At 26.3% G+C, this 17,450-nt stretch overlaps 1 protein-coding gene across 1 annotated transcript in view; it reads right to left on the bottom strand.

Moving 5' to 3' along the window:
• LOC100205063 (coronin-7) overlaps window positions 1–17,144 on the bottom strand; it is a 42,726-nt gene extending 25,582 nt beyond the window's left edge. Inside the window, exons 1-10 of the mRNA XM_065812897.1 lie at window positions 16,997–17,144; window positions 16,515–16,614; window positions 7,158–7,238; window positions 6,463–6,533; window positions 5,996–6,076; window positions 5,849–5,890; window positions 5,620–5,686; window positions 3,204–3,280; window positions 1,742–1,789; window positions 1,506–1,592 (exon numbers count right to left, since the gene is read on the bottom strand). Coding sequence (XP_065668969.1) covers window positions 1,506–1,592; window positions 1,742–1,789; window positions 3,204–3,280; window positions 5,620–5,686; window positions 5,849–5,890; window positions 5,996–6,076; window positions 6,463–6,533; window positions 7,158–7,238; window positions 16,515–16,614; window positions 16,997–17,056 — 714 coding nt within the window. The 5' untranslated portion in view covers window positions 17,057–17,144. The remainder of the gene's footprint in view (window positions 1–1,505; window positions 1,593–1,741; window positions 1,790–3,203; window positions 3,281–5,619; window positions 5,687–5,848; window positions 5,891–5,995; window positions 6,077–6,462; window positions 6,534–7,157; window positions 7,239–16,514; window positions 16,615–16,996) is intronic.
• Between the last annotated feature and the right edge of the window lie 306 nt (window positions 17,145–17,450).

Genomic DNA, 17,450 nt, shown 5'->3' with positions numbered 1-17,450 from the left:
TATGAAGTAGAGGAGGCTTACAGAACCATCTTTTTCGAAACAAAGAAAATCATTAACAGAACTGGGTGATAAGATGAAAAAGGAGAGGACACAGGAACTTGTCAATTATGTAGACAACTCTATCACTAATGAACGATCAGAATTAAATCTTAACCAAATGCTTCAAGATCATTCAGCCCTGTCTTTTTGATAAGGGAAACAGAAACTAATCAAAATTTGCTAGATCTTATCGTCCCAACTACTGATAATGCACAAGAAGAATAAAATCCAAAGAAATGTATATTTAAGATACAATGAAGGATTTAAATTTTAAACAACTGAGACTAGATGGACTAAAAGGTACAAAAAACTAGTTAGTGAGAATGGTACCCAACTAAAACTGAAGATTTTACCAAACGAAAAGGATTAATTAAAAAACCACAAACCAAATGAAAAAACACAAACAAACCACAAACCTGATAAAAAAAACATATGTATTACTCATTCATACATAAATAGGACTACCTTGTTTTTAAAACTACTGTATCGGTGTCACATAGATTATAGACTTTGGGTCGAAAAAACAGGAGTACTTGGTGAACTAATACATAATGCAGGAGACAGGGTTATTACTACAATAAAAGAAAATACTGGACTGCAATTAGATATTTGTTACAACTCTGGTGAGAATGGAGGAACATATACAACAGGGCAACAAGGCTATAGATTTTTTCTGAACAATTAATATCTGCTATAAAAGATCTATGCACTCCTATGTACAAAGATAGCATGTTACTACTACATTCTCAAACCAGTGTAATTCTTCGTACAGTTTCTAGTCAACGAAAATTAAAATCAACAAATTTAAGGAGTTATGTAATAATGCTACACTAACGTATGATTTTGAAACCAAAGAGATATTTTGACGATATATTTAAAAACCTTGTTAATGATTAGCTATTAAGTTATAAGATATTTTATTTTATTTACTTTTTATCCTCAAATATATGTATATATGCAATATTAAACCATTAGAACTCTTTCCCATAATTTTATTATACTATTGTTATTTGAAATCCAATTTTGATCAAATACTTGTTTTTAACTACTAAACTTCTTATCAATAAACAGCAGGAACCAGACCCCCAAATTAATTAAATTTTTGAATTTTCTTTACTTTAAGTATATCTAAAAAATTACTATTTTAGTTCCCATCTAAAAAAAATTAACTTTGAATATTTATCAAAAAATACTAACTTGTCAAAAATGTCCAAATATGGTAATTTGAACCCAGTCTACAATTTAAGTTTAATATTAAAAATCTTAATTTTCCTATAATCAAAAAAAAAAAAAAATATCTTTCCATATTGTTTTCAATGAGTTTTCTAGGATTTTTTAAACATTAGTTATAATTCTATTTCCAAATCTTTGCCTTCTGGGTCCACTGTGATGTTGTGATAATGACATCAAAAATTTTAATGGAAGATAAGATCATCAAACATTATTAAATTACCATTAGACATTACCTTTGCAAATCCTGTTCCGAAAATGTAGTCTGTATTCCCGATCCACAGTAATCTTGAGTCTTTGTTTCCTCCAAAACCAGCAAAAGACTATGCATAAAGGCTTTGTGCAAATATTTTTTTTTAAATTTTTTATAAAAGTATTTTCTTTTAAGTTTTAATAACTTTGTACTTGAATCAAAATAAAAAATGTGTTGAAATGCCAATTGCAACTTATTAACATTATTATATAAACTTACATTTATTGTGCTCTGAGCTCTTGAATCTATTATGTTGTAACTTGTATCCTAAAAAAGTCTAAAAGTTATAGCTTGTATCCTAAAAAAAGTCTAAAAGTTATAACTTGTATCTTAAAAAAAAACTAAAATTGTAAGAACATAATTAAGCATGTTAACTTCTCTTGCTTTATAAGCGAGAGGTTCCGAGTTCGATTTCCACCACGTCTCTGGTAGTACCGCGCTCAACTTGTTTCTCCGCACAGCGGCCTTGTTCATCAAGGTTTGTGTTTTGGAGTTATAGAGGGTTATAACCACAAGTAGCCTCCTCATCTTTAGTGGCCTTCTTGGCCTTGGGGAGGTGAATTATAAAAAAAAAAAAAACTTAAAAAAGTGGGAACAAAACATAACATGTTAATTTTGCAAAAAAAAAAATTATAATATTTTTAAAAATAATTTTAAGTTTATTTCATATTATGTTAATTTTATGAAAAATTCTTAAAAAAAAAAAATTCTTAAATTAATTTCCCGGTAAAAATAAATTGCATAAAATGTTACTTTTGATCACAGTTTTGAAGTTTACAAAAATCTTAAAGAATCTTGAAAAATCTTGAATATGATCAACTTTTGCTTTACTTTCAGACTTAAATTCAAACAAAATAGCTTTAAGACATATGAGCCATTTATTTTGAAAGTGGGCTTTTCAAAAAAAAATCTAATTATTGATAACAATGATTACACTGTAATGACATCTCTTCATTTGTGAAATAATTTAAACCAATTGTGTTGAAAATTATTCAGATATTTTGGAAAGAAGTTTTGCTAGTTAACGGTATAACGGTATATGTTAAAACACAACCCTTTAAAAATATCTGTTTAAAAATAAAGTGACTTATGCCACATTCAAAATAAACGGCTCATGTTCAACCAAAATAGAAAACTTAATCATGGAGTTGTTGCTTACTCTGTAGACATCAAGCTTAGCTTTTTAAACCTTGATATTACCACTTAATCATAATTTAAAACAATTTTAAAGGTTTACCATTGTAACCTGATTAATGAAGTTTAATTAACAAACTAATAATTTAAAATGATTTACTGTAAAATAATGGCCAAATTTCATGCATTTTTGGTTGGCAAATTTTAAAACTGTTTTAATACACTTATAATAACTATACAAGTTGAATTTTGTGAAACCATCAAATTTAAAAGTATAATAAAATATAAATAACAAATATTTTTGTAGTAAATTAAAATAAAACACATTTTACTTAAAATATAAAATTCAAAATTTAAGTGTTATTAAACAACAAAATAAAACCAATTTAAAAAAAAACAACAACAACAACAATTGTAATATAATTAAAATAACCAAATAACAAATTTCTTTTACACAAACTTTGTTACATAATGATGAAAATGCTACAGATGTTTATTCTAAATTAAATAAATGGTATTAGCTAACTATATAACCAAGAAGACTCACTTTAGAACTAGTAACCATTAGTGAACCATCTAATTTCCAATCTATGCTTTGGGGATAGATGCCAATCCCAGTTGTTGCTATTTGTAAAAAAAAAAAAACTAAACCTTTGATACATAAAATTTTCAATTAAAAAAAATTAGGTTTGGGACTAATTATAGTTGTAAAAATTAAATACAATACAAAATATTTTGTTGTAAAACCAGAAAAGTAATAAAAACATTATTTATTGGTGTTGTATTATTGTGATGAAAAACAATTGCAATAACTATTGCATTGTATTGCTGTGATAAAAACCAGTTACAACAACTATTGTAGTGTACTTTACTACTATTTCCAAGTCCAAAAGCTATTGTATTTTAATGTATTTAGATTCTTTTTCCACACAATAAGTTTACTATTATTTGGATATGCAAATACAGGGGCGCCTGTGGCGCCCATTTTTAACAGTCATTTACATATATAAGTTTTATTTATTTAAGGAAGTGAAGTAAAGTCAGGGAAGCCAAAGAAATATATATATATTTTACATATACTTAAAAAATATTAAATTCAGGCATACTCATGGCACTAATTTCTAGCAACCATTTACACATAAATATTTTATTTTTTTGAGAAGTGAGGTGAAGCCGTGTAAGCCCAAGAAATATATATACTACATATACTTAATAATTATTAAATTCAGGGGTGCTCGTGGCACATGTTTCTAGCAAATATTTATATATACAAGTTTATTTATTTTGAAAAGTCTAGTTAAGCTGGAGAAACATACTTAATAAATATTAATAGAAAGCATACTTAATAAATATTAAATTGCTCATACTACATTTGCATACATATATAAAATATATATATATTACGCTAAATTTACAAACTTGCCAAATTTGTGAAATCTGCAAATTTTTGCCGAATTTACAAATTTGGTACTGGTGTTGCTGAAATTAATATAATAATATATATATATATATACAAATAGTCCATACATTAACTATCTTATAGCTTGCTACTGCAAAGGAGTGCTGCTACATCAGTTGAGGGTTTGGCATGGGGCAGCAATCTTTTTCTGATTTCATCAGAAAAAGAAGAAAAAAAAGAAGAATTATTTGGCGAATTTGCAAATTCGACAAAACATATATATATATATATATATATATATATATATATATATATATATATATATATATATATATATATATATATATATATATATATTAAGCATACTTAATAAATATTAAATATATTTTTAGCAACTAGCAACTATTTACTTATATAAAGTTGATTTACTTTGAGATCAATAATATATGATTAAAAAATAATTTATTTAGAATCAACATAAATAACATTCATTTGAAATCAAACAAATATATAATTTATTATATATTTGTAATTAAATAAATAATTATTTACTTTGCAAAGTGAAATTTTTGATTTTTTTAAAACTATGTCTTTAACTGATATTAAAATGTTTCACCAGATGATGACATCCTAACTAATTGATTAAATACTCAAAGCATGTGAAAATAATTTATTTTTATTACTATAATTAACTGCATATAAGTAATAAATTACGTTAAGGAATCAGTAATAAATTATGTTAAGGAATCAGTAATAAATTATGTTAAGGAATTAGTAATAAATTACGTTAAGGAATCAGGGAACCATTGACCTGGGGAATTATATATTATATTGTCTAAACATGTGAACTACATAGGGGGTAGGGGTGTTAAAAAATGAGGCAGTTTAAAATACCAAATAAATATTGTTTTTGATTTTTGTAACAAAATTTGCTCAAACTTGCTCCACAGTACAGGCAAGCCTATCTTGGTTTGTATTTCTAAATTATATTTTTCTGCAAAGTATTGTCTGTCTGATGACAGCCTTACTTAAATGCAAAATAACAATAAATTATTTTATTCAGTATATTAAATAGTACAAGTACAATCATAAAAAATAAGTTGCACCCTATTTCAAGGCTACATGGCACAGTGACTAGTAAAACATTTTTAATTTTTATCAAAACACCAACTTTTTTTCTTTTATATTGTTATTGTATTATAAAGATAAATTACAATATAAAATTTACTGTTATTCTATTGGAATATTAGAATACCATTTTTTTTAGATATTGTTATTGTATTATAAAGATAAATTACAATGTAACATTTATTGTTATTGTATTACAACATTACAATAATTGTAAACCATAGATTATAATTAATTTTAAAATAATTAATGCAATAACAATAGTTATTGTTTCTGTTATTGTTTTCATTACAGTTGCAATAATCTGAACCCTAGTAAAAATTGTCATAAAAATTACAAACCACTGATCTTTTTAACGGCAAAATTAAATTCTGACATGTAAAAAAAAAAAAAATACATTTAAAGTGTTTCATTTAAAATTTCAAAGAGTACATACTGCATTTCACATCCCCAGTAGTCAAATCAATTATGTGAAGAGAATTTGCAGCTGCACAAGCAAGCACCTAATTTATTAATACAAGAGAATAATCAAAGTTTATAAAAATTGTATAAATAAAAATGCTGATAGATGTATAAAATATGAATTATAAAGTCTAAATATCGTGATATAAATAGAAAAGAATAATAGAGTAAATGCAACAAAATTTTGCACAACTATGCATTACCTCGTCAGCTGCAGGGTTAAATTTTACAATGTCAATTTTTTTCTATAAAAAATTATTAGATATAAAAAAATGCTATCTAATAAAAACACAGCAATAATAGTTGAAAAAACAAAACAAGAAGAACAGGTAAATATAAAAAACTTATACAGTATCTTTGTCAGGATGTACAATACACAGTGCACTATCTAAAGTTTCATTAAAACTGTCAGAAACATTCCAGAGTTTTACCTAAAGTAACATTTTATATAGTGAATGTTATAAGAAAAATTTTTTTTAGAAAAAAGAATACAATTAAGCAAAATAATAATAGAATAATGAAAAATTTTCAACGAAATTAATATATGATTTTAAACTTCATTTAAAATTTATTAAAACTATTTATATTATCACAAAGTTGCAAGCAAACAAGATAGAAATCTTTAAAGTTTTTATGCTTTTTTTACTAAGAGATTTTAACAAAAATTAAGACATATTCACAGCAACAAGCTTTGAACTAAATAAAACAAAATAAAATTTTGGGCATCATCTATTTAAACTTGTATTTGGTGACATAATATTAAACTACAGTATACAAAAGGGGTGTTATTTAAATAATCAGACTAAAACAAACTTACTTTTCCATCGTGAGAGCATGTTGTTAATAAGTTATCTTTAAATGGACTAAAACACATGTCATTTACAAATTCTAAAATGACATAAAAAAAACCATTGGTTTCATAAACACAAGATGAATTATTGCAAAATATATGCTTGGTCATAATTATAAATAAGTTAAAAAGTAATAATTTAACCCTTTATTAATAACTAAAAGTTACTAATTATTTACTGGCTTAAAAAAAAATAAAAAGGTCGGAAATTGCACGTCTTTTGTGTTAAAGTCTTTTTAAATACTTATAAGTTAAAAATAAATTTAAAATTTGTTTTAAATCTGTTTGCATTTATTATTATCATAGCTTTAAATGGGCAGCAATAAAATGTTAATTTATGCTAATTTAACTAGCTTATTTTATAACTATTTCTTTAGAAATTTAAATAAAGTTGGATTCTCAATTATCTTATGTTAATTGAGAATTCAACTTTATTTATTTAATCAACTTTAAATCTAACAAAATATATTAAAAACAATTTTGTTTTTTGTTGATGTTTTATTACCGTTTTTTAATAAAAATAAAAAAAAAGTTTTTAAAACAAAAAGTTATAAAACTTTTATACAAAATAAAATTTTGCTCATTTGAAGCAATAAATGTTTCTTGAACTTTTTAATTTTTTAAATTAGTTTTTCAATTTTGTTATAAAAATGAATACAAACCTTCATGAGCATAAACTAATGGTACACTTTTATTTCTTCGACCTGTTGTTTCAAGAGGTAAAACTGATACACAACCACCAGCTAAAAAATCAATTTGCAATATACACAATATGTGTGTGTGTGTGTGTATATATATATATATATATATATATATATATATATATATATATATATATATATATATATATATATATATATATGTATATATATGTGTGTGTATATATATATGTGTGTGTGTATATATATATATATATATATATATATATATATATATATATATATATATATATATATATATATATATATATATATGTATATATATATATAAATATATATATGTATATATGTATATATATATATACATATATACATACATACATACATACATACATACATACATACATACATACATACATACATATATATATATATATATATATATATATATATATATATATATATATATATATATATATATGGGCAATTCCATTTTTAACTTACGTTACATGCGCAACAACTTTATCAAATATTTGGCCGTTTAAGCTGTAAATTAAACTTTTAGCTGTTTTGTATGAAAGCTGTTAGTCTAAATAATAAAATAGGCTAAAAAGTTTTGTCTGGCCAAAAGAGGGCGAACTTATTACTGAAAATGCCACCTAACTTACGTTACACAGAAATTAAGGTAAAAAAATTGCTTCAACTTTTAGGTTTATGCACCTAATTATTTTAGTTTACTTTTAGATTTCTGCAAAAATAATAGATAATAAGTTTATTTTTAGATTTCTGCAAATCAGTAGTAAGGCGGTTTGTATCGGAAATTTTCACAAGATACTGAAAATTCTATCCTAATTTAAAAAATATTTAAAAATTTATCAGAGGTGGCTTAGGAAAATAAACTAGTTTTTTTGGTACAATGTATTTAACTTATGTTACATCACTTACGTTACCAAGTGATTACTATCGTGGATTTTTTATACCTATTTTTTTATTTTATTTTATTTCGCCATTAAAAAAAGAGTACAATGCCATTTTATATAAATAAAATTTACATGACCGGGGCTAAAAGAAGACAATACTTGCCTTATCACTACGCCCCAAAATTATTATTAAGCGTAAGGGTTACAATTTCAAATTAAGAAGTATTGAATTCAATCATTAAAAATAATTATCAAAGGAAATTTTAAAAAACTGGTGGCACTTTTCCTGGGTGATTTTTCATAACATTTATAAAAGTAATCAATTTGAAAACAAATTTTCCGCAAGACCAAGAACAACTTTATAAAATTATTTTAGTATTACAACTTTTTTTAATACTTATTTGAGTCATTTAAATAAAAAAATCTTTGGATTGTTGAAATTTTTACTTACACTTCTTAGGTTTATGCGTATTGCCTTATTTTCATTAGGTTGAATTTTTAAAATGCTGCAAAGTACCTTTACATTTAAATCTTTTTCTATTAAAATATTTTTGACGTAAAAACTGCTATCACAGTTCAGGGGGTTCAGGTATATGTGATCATTTGTGATAAGAGGGAAGGGGTGAAAAATTGACAAATATAGGGTGACAAGCTTTATGGATGCCCCCCCCCCCCCTTAATTGCATTTACAAACGATTTGTTTTACTAAAACAAAAATAAAAAAGATTCTGACCGATTTTTTTTTATAATAGGAGAACTTTCTAAATTCTCCTAATATAAAAAGTTTTAGTTTATAACCTTGTCAAACCAATGTGACAAAATAAGAATTACTTAATGATGTAACTCGTTTTGATAACGAAAAAGCGCCAGAACTTTAGTAAACGCGTGCAGTTTTAACTTGCGTTACACAAATTTAAAATTAAATAGTGCTTTAACTAAGCATCGTTATTCAAAACTTTAAATGTAAAAACGTAACATTTAATATTCTTTCGCATATATTATTAACAAACTTAAGTTTTTAAACAAATTTTTAGAAAAAACAAAACTTTATCTTTATAAATTCATGGTTAAAATAAAATTTTACTACGATTATTATGATAGGTATATTTTAAATAACTTTTCATGTGTCTACATCAATATTCATTTGCTAAAAGTTGACAAAAAATAAAATAAAATTAAAAATAAAAAAAGAATAAAAGAGAAGAGAATAAAATTTGACTATTTTTTCATTTTCCACCATGGAATTGCCCATATTTATATATAAATATATATATATATATATATATATATATATATATATATATATATATATATATATGTGTGTGGGTGTATATATATATATATACATATGTATATATGTGTGTGTATATATATATATATACATATGTATATATATGTGTGTGTATATATATATATGTGTGTGTGTATATATATATATGTGTGTGTATATATATATATATATATATATATATATATATATATATATATATATATATATATATATATATATATATATATATATATATATATATATATATATATATATACATATATATATCGGTGGTACACGTTAATAAAAACCACTTTTTAAAGTGAGAACTATCTAGAAAATAGTTCTGGAAAAATGAGACACTTGTTGAAAGTAAGAAAAAAGTTATAAGGCTCTAAAGTAGTCTATTTTGACTATTTGTAAACCAAGGGAGGACAATGTGTTGTGTTCATAAGGCTATAATTTCTAAATTGTGCACTTGGAAGTCAGAAATTTCACATTTAACACAACCTATCTACATAATGCACATAATAATATGTAAAAATTAGGAAAACTAGGAATGGTGTCCCACAGGTCATTGGTTAAAATATAATGAACTGACTCTATAGTTGAATTTGTAAACATAGTCCTTGTTTTACTTCCCTTTTTAAAGTTTATTCTTAATTTGGTTTAAACCTACTAACCCTTTGGTATTGTTAAAAATTATGTTAAAAAAAATGAAAAAATTAAATTTCTAAGATAAAATATGATATTTAGTAATCTGAAAATAATGGACCTTAGCATCAGAAAATACCTTTAAGCACCCATTTCTTGCAATTATAAAAATGTTTGTTCTACAGAGACTTTTTTGTGTGGAAAAGATGAAAAAAAAATGATTGTGATTAACCATGTGATGGAGTGAGGCTTGATTTAGAACTGAAGAGGAGGAAAAAGGCTACCCTGTTTTAATCTTAGAAATTATATAGGAGACACAATTTTCGGCAGAGAAACAAATGACATTAGCCCAAAGTCCATTACAAAAAGAATCCCAGTTAACCTTAAGGTTATAGGAAGAAGTGTAATAGGGTGAATTCTGATGTAAAAGAAGTACAAGGTTTAGTGAAATTATATTAGTGAAACTTGATTTAGTGAAACAACCTCAAGGAGAACAAAGAGAAACAAAGACAAAAGTGCCAAGAAGAATAAAGTGTTTATTAATCTTAGCAGGGAACAATGTAGGGTCAAATCATTATATTTCAACCAATCGCCTGTGGGTCACCATCTCTGATTTTGCTGATTTTTACATATTGTTATGTGCATTATGTAGATAGGTTAAATTTGAAATTTCATACTTCCAAGTACAACGATTCAGAAATTATAGCCTTAGAAACATGACATAGTGGCCCCCCTCAATTTACAAATCATCAAAACAGGCTACTTAAGAGCTGTATAACTTTTTTCTCACTTTCAACAAGTGTTTCATTTTTTCTAGAACTATTTTCTGGATAGTTCTCTCTTTAAAACTAACTTTAAAAAAAGTGGTTTTTATTAACTTCCGTTAAGTTAGAAAAAAATTATGACCTCCTCAACTTTAGAAAAAATCATAAAATTGCTAAAATATGTCAAAATGAAACTAACTGTAACATTATTCTATTCATCCACAAGTCTTTACAGATAAGTTTTCTGATTAGCTACTACTGTCTGCAATAAATGGGCAAAATATAGGCAGCTGGTTGTAGTTTAGAACTTAAATATATCTAAAAGCAAAATGTCCACTCGCCTAAAAAGTCCAATATTCAGCCATTTTGAGATGCTTGTAAATTTTTCGAGCACTTTTTTTTGATCTAAGATTAACAGCATATAAGACCATTAGACCCAACTATCTGTAAATGCAAATATTATAAACTTGTCGAATCCACACCAAAAATGCCAGCATTTTTAAATAACCCTAATTTTCAATCATCAACGGTTGAATGTGTTACTAGATACCAGTGCCCCTCTAATCTGCCAACTGGCCTATGTAAAAGGTGCAACTAATTATAAGTCATTTCTTAACAAAAAGAAAGATATGATTGGTTGTCCTCTTTTTGATCTGGTCTTTATAGTAGACAGGGGCACAAATTAAGGGAGCAGTAACTTTTTAGAGACCTTCATTATTGTGACCTTCATACTTATAAGATACAAGCATTCATTTTCTAGCATAAAACATACATAATTCATTTTCTAATGAATATACAGTTAAGGCCATTAGACCTTTATTGCATTTTTTCATGCTTTTACTATAAGATTCAAATTTTGATAGTGACTATCAAAAATGTGTGCCAGATTTTGCAGCATGTATACAATGTAATGGTCTTAAATGGGAATTAACAAAAGTTAATTATATTACTAAAAGTTGGTTGCCCCCTTTCCCTTTGATTAGTGCCACCTCAAACCCCTTCCCCATCACCTTAGTAAGTGGGGGGGGGGGGGGAGATCCAGATCACATATAGACCACTGATTACCTATAATAAAATAGAGTTTAAAGAAATAATGGTTTCATTTTGAAATTAATTTAGATATTTAGATATTAGGTATCTAAATTTCTAAATTAATTTAGAGACCTTTATTTGAACAATAACGAAGGTCTCTAAAAAGTTACTGCCCCCTTAATTTGTGCCCCTGTCTACTATAAAGACCAGATCAAGGAGAGGACAACCAACCATATTCTTCTTTTTGTTAAGAAATGACTTATAATTAGTTGCACCCTTTACATAGGCCAGTTGGCAGATTAGAGGGGCACTGGTTTCTAGTAACACATTCAACCGTTGATGATTGAAAAATAAAGTTATTTAAAAATGCTGGCATTTTAGGTGTGGATTCGACAAGTTTATAATGTTTGCATTTTCAGATAGTTGGGTCTAATGGTCTTATGTGCTGTTAATCTTAGATAAAAAAAAAGTGCTCGAAAAATTTACAAGCATCTCAAAATGGCTGAATATTGGACTTTTTAGGCGAGTGAACATTTTGCTTTTAGATATATTTAAGTTCTAAACTACAACCAGCTGCCTATATTTTGCCCATTTATTGCAGACAGTAGTAGCTAATCAGAAAACTTATCTGTAAAGACTTGTGGATGAATAGAATAATGCTACAGTTAGTTTCATTTTGACATATTTTAGCAATTTTATGATTTTTTCTATAGTTGAGGAGGTCATAATTTTTTCTAATTTAACGCAAGTTAATAAAAACCACTTTTTTTAAAGTTAGTTTAAAAAAGAGAACTATCCAGAAAATAGTTCTAGAAAAAATGAGACACTTGTTGAAAGTGAGAACAAAGTTATACAGCTCTAAAGTAGTCTGTTTTGACGATTTGTAAATCGAGGGGCGTCACTGTGTCATGTTTCTAAGGCTATAATTTCTGAACTGTTGTACTTGGAAGTATGAAATTTCAAATTTAACCTATCTACATAATGCACATAACAATATGTAAAAATCAGCAAAATCAGATGGTGCCCCACAAAGTTTTCTTTAAATTGGTTGAAATATAATGATTTGACCCTGTAATAAAGCTTTACAACTACACCAGCCTATTAGATTAGTACAACTAGCCTATGAAGCAGATTATACTAAGTTATGTTTCCGGTACCAGTTTAATCATAATGATCCTAATCTATACCAGAATTTTAGAAATTTATTAAATAGTAAGGATTTTAGAAAAAAAGTATCACAAAAAAAAGCCCTTAGAATTAGGAAAAATAAGGTTTAAAAATTTAAAGAGTAAATCTGCTTTGAACCCCTTCTCAATCAAATATACTGGCGCAGACGTATTTATATTACATTGTTTCCAGTTTAGGATGTTGAATACTTCTTGACTCATTGCATGGGTTTTGCTTGCGTTTCTGTTTTTATGACTAAGCAACTCATTCTATTATCTCCTAATGAGAGTACAGCTTTATCTGCACTTTGAGCCAATTTCTTTAAACAATTTAAAAATGACTTAAGTATCAAAAATAATAAAACACAAAAAAACATTATCACCAAGTTCTCTAAATCTTTCACTAATATTCATGGTCTTTGAAGTAACTTTTCTTCTGTTGAGTCTTATCTCTTGCAAAGTTCACTAGACCTACTTGCTCTTTGTGAGACTAGTTTGAGTTCAGCTGTCTCATCTTATGATCTTAGTGTCAATGGTTATCTTCCTTTAATTTGTAAAAACTCAAATAGTCACATGCTTGGCCCGGGCATTTACATTTATAAGAATTTACCCATTTGTCAGGAAATTAGGTTTGAATCCACAGTTTCTCTACTTTCACCCTTAGGTGCTTCTGATCACTGTTTGATCTCTCTAAAGCTATTATATTATTCTTCTTCATCATCAGAATTCCCCTATCATTGTACCTCTTACAAGCCTTCCTGGGAAGCACATGCAGTCACTCGCCTTGTTCGTCCACGCTTAAAGCATTTTTTTAAACAACTTGACCATATTTCTATATAGAAAGCATTTTAAAAATTTGAGGCAAAATAAAGCGATAAGAAACTAAAGAGAATAAAACAGCAATGCTTGAAGAAAAGAAACGAATACTAGACAAAACACAAAATCTAAATGAAATAGCTAAAAAAAAAATTTAATATTAAAAAAAATATTATCAAAAAGATAATATACCTAAATATTTTACTAGTACAAGTAGCAGAAAAAACCAGATGAGAATATAACGAAAAGAAATACATTTTTTGTATACAATTTTTTTGCAACTTTTTTCAGTCAGTATATTAAGAAAAAACTTTATAATTTTCACTAGAAACATGGACTATTTTTAAATTTGCTTTTCAATTGTATTTGCTAAACTTTACTGTTTTTATTAATGAACAGGAAAGGGTGAAAACTAATTGCTATTTATTTGTAAAAAAAAAAAAATTTTCAACAAGTTTATCATGAAAAAAAATAAAAAACCTTTAGTACCAATTTTTAAATATATAATATTTATAATTGGTAATTTTTAATATCCCCATTGAAATAGTTCTCACTTTTGATGGAGTATCCAAATCGTGCATTTAAACTTGATAGTTTATTTCCTGATGAAGCTCCAAAAGCTTGTGGGCTAGTGCATTGTTAATTTAACTTTTTTAACAAAATTTTTAGGAGCCTATTCAAGAGTTTGTTTGAAAAAATACATTTTTTCAAACAGATCAATCGTTATGTATATTATCTTTAGTAACTCGTATTAACTTTGGAAATCGGGCAATATAAAAGAAAAAATTTCAGGCATGCATCAAATGTGGAAAATATATTTATTAAAGAAACCATGTTATTCTTTTATTTAACTTATTCCACCATTACAAAATTTATTATTTAAATAATAAATTATCACAAAATCTTGTATATCATCTCAAAAATTTGGCTCCAGAGACTACTGGAAAATCTTTAACAGTGTCTATAACAAGAGCAAATCTGTTATTCCTCCTCTCTTGCATGATTCAGATTTTGCTACCTCACCTAAAGACAAAGGAATTCTCACATCTAGACGAAAAACTATTTGCTGAAGATACTACCATTTATTCTTGTCTTGATAAAAAGCCAAGAATAAATGGTATTCTCTGATTGCTTGGAGTGGGCATTTGAGCTAGAAAAGAACCTCACTTCTGCTACAGCATGGGACTCTCAGTGGCTGTTAAACTTTTATTCAAATAAAATTCAACTTTTCTCACCTAATCATTATCGCAACAGTCTCATTCTTCCTATATTTATGAAAGGTAATGTACTTGATGAGTCATCTACCTTTTATCTTCTAGGATTAACTCTTATTTATGATCTCTCTTGATGATGCCCTTTCTCTTTTAGACAGAGTGCAAAAATGCATTGTAAACAAAGTTGGACCTGCTCTTGCAGCCAACCTCCAACCATTGTCACATCGTCGTAATGTTGCTTCTTTTTATCTTTTCTATAAATACTATAATAGGCACTGATGTAAAGAGCTAGAGTCTCTTAATGACACAACTAAAATTCATTCTCGTGTTACTCATCATTCAATTAAGTCTCATCCTTTTACTGTGACTGCTCTTAAAAGCTCTAAAAATTCTTATTTGTCTAGTTTTTTTCCTAGAACATCAGTTCTTTGGAACTCGCTCCCCTCATCTTGTTTTCCTGATTCATATAATTTGTTATCTTTTAAGTCATCTGTTAATCGTTATTTTGCTCTATAAACTTAATCTTTTCTTTTCCAGTAATGTCCAACTCTAATAGTGATTGCTTGCAGCCTTGTTGGAAGTGAAGATGTTTAAAAAAGAAAAAAATTGCCAAATGAAAACTGTTTTAAGTTGGCGATTTTTAGGTCAGCATCAGGTCCGCACAAATTAACAGGGTTTGAAAAAATAACAGGGTTTAAAAAGTTTGCTTTTCTGATATTATCTACTTATTTCTGATATTATCTACTTATTATCTACTGATATTATTTTATTTATTATAAATTTAAATAAAATCATTGTTTTTTTTTTGTTTTTATTTTATTTAGAATAAAAAACATTGTTATTGCCTGTTTTTTTAAAAGTTAAATAAAGTGTTCGTTTTTTCGCTTTTAATTAAATATTTTATTAGAACTTAAAAAAAATGATTGCTTTAAGTCATTTTTATTTTTATTACTTGATTTAAAATTTAAACAAAGCATTCCTTTTTTCATTTTTATTTTTAAAACTTAAAAATTTAAATCAAACATTTTGTCGTTTTTATTTTAATTATCTTATTTAAAATTTAAATGAGGCAATTTTTTTGTGGTTTTAAGTAATTTGAAATATCAAACAAAACAATGTTTTAAAACTCTGAGGTCGGCAAAAAATTGGTGACCTCAGACACTGTGAGGTCGACAGTATGTATGTATGTATGTATGTATGTATGTATGTATGTATGTATGTATGCATGTATGTATGTATATATGTATGTATGTATGTATGTATGTATGTATGTATGTATGTATGTATGTATGTATGTATGTATGTATGTATGTATGTATGTATGTATGTATAAAGAGGGAGAAAGATTTTTGCATTGTAAGACCTTTATGGTAAAAATAAAGATGAAATCTTTTTAAAAGTTTTGTTACTTTGCTATTGAAAATGGTTTAAATGCAATTTCAAAAAAATCATCATAATAAACTTGGAAATATCAAAAATTAAATAAAAATATACCTCCTGAATCAACATTAAATAAAAATATACCTCCTGAATCAACATTAAAAGCGATATGAGTACCACTACATTTTACAAAGTCTCCACATGATAACATAACTTTTGAACATGGTATTTCACTGATGCATTCCTAAATATATTACAATTTTAATGAAAGTATCTGACAGATAAGGTTAGTATTCTTAAACTTTAATGCTTTTAACATTTTTCTAAACATAAGTTGCATTATTGTAATGCATCAACTTTTAGTATTTTTCTTACATGACTATTTTAAAAATAAATTATTCAAAAGGTTAAAAAAAATCATGCATTGAAAGGTATGAACTTCATGTATTTTTAATTGCTTGTAACAGAGGAGAGAAATGAAACTGCATGAAACATAGGTTGCAAGAGAAAAGAAAATTTTGATTTCATATAATATAATAATAACACATCATTTATTGGTTTGTGGGATGTTTTAAAATGTTACAAATTCTAAATATGATATTAATAGGTAAAACTAAAAAAATCACCTCTTTCTTTGGAATTTTAGGAGCAGCATTTTTATACTTTGAAACTTTGAACCGTTGCATGCTTTTTCAACCTTAAAAATTACTTTATTTTATTGTATTTACATAACAAAGAAACCTGGTGTGAGAATAGTACAATGTATAATCAATCAAAAAGTGCTTGGTTCACAAACTAACTTTTTGAAAATTTATTTTAATAATATTTTGTCTTAATTCAAATATTTTAAGAATAAGTCTTAAATTTTTATGTGACTATTTGGCTATTTACATTACAGCTTGGATGAGTGTGTGAAAAAAAAGATTTAGTTTACTAACTAGTACATTTGCCAACTCGACAATGCATATTTCAAGTCTCTAAGAGTAAAGTATGGAAACAAATGTTGAAAAAATGCAAGATTAAAAAACGCAAATATGCTTAATTTCAATTGGCAACGAAACCACTGTAAAAAATGTAAAA

This window comes from Hydra vulgaris, chromosome 12, assembly GCF_038396675.1.
Source record: "Hydra vulgaris chromosome 12, alternate assembly HydraT2T_AEP".
Taxonomy (NCBI): domain Eukaryota; kingdom Metazoa; phylum Cnidaria; class Hydrozoa; order Anthoathecata; family Hydridae; genus Hydra; species Hydra vulgaris.
This window is presented reverse-complemented; position numbering and strand designations above follow the sequence as displayed.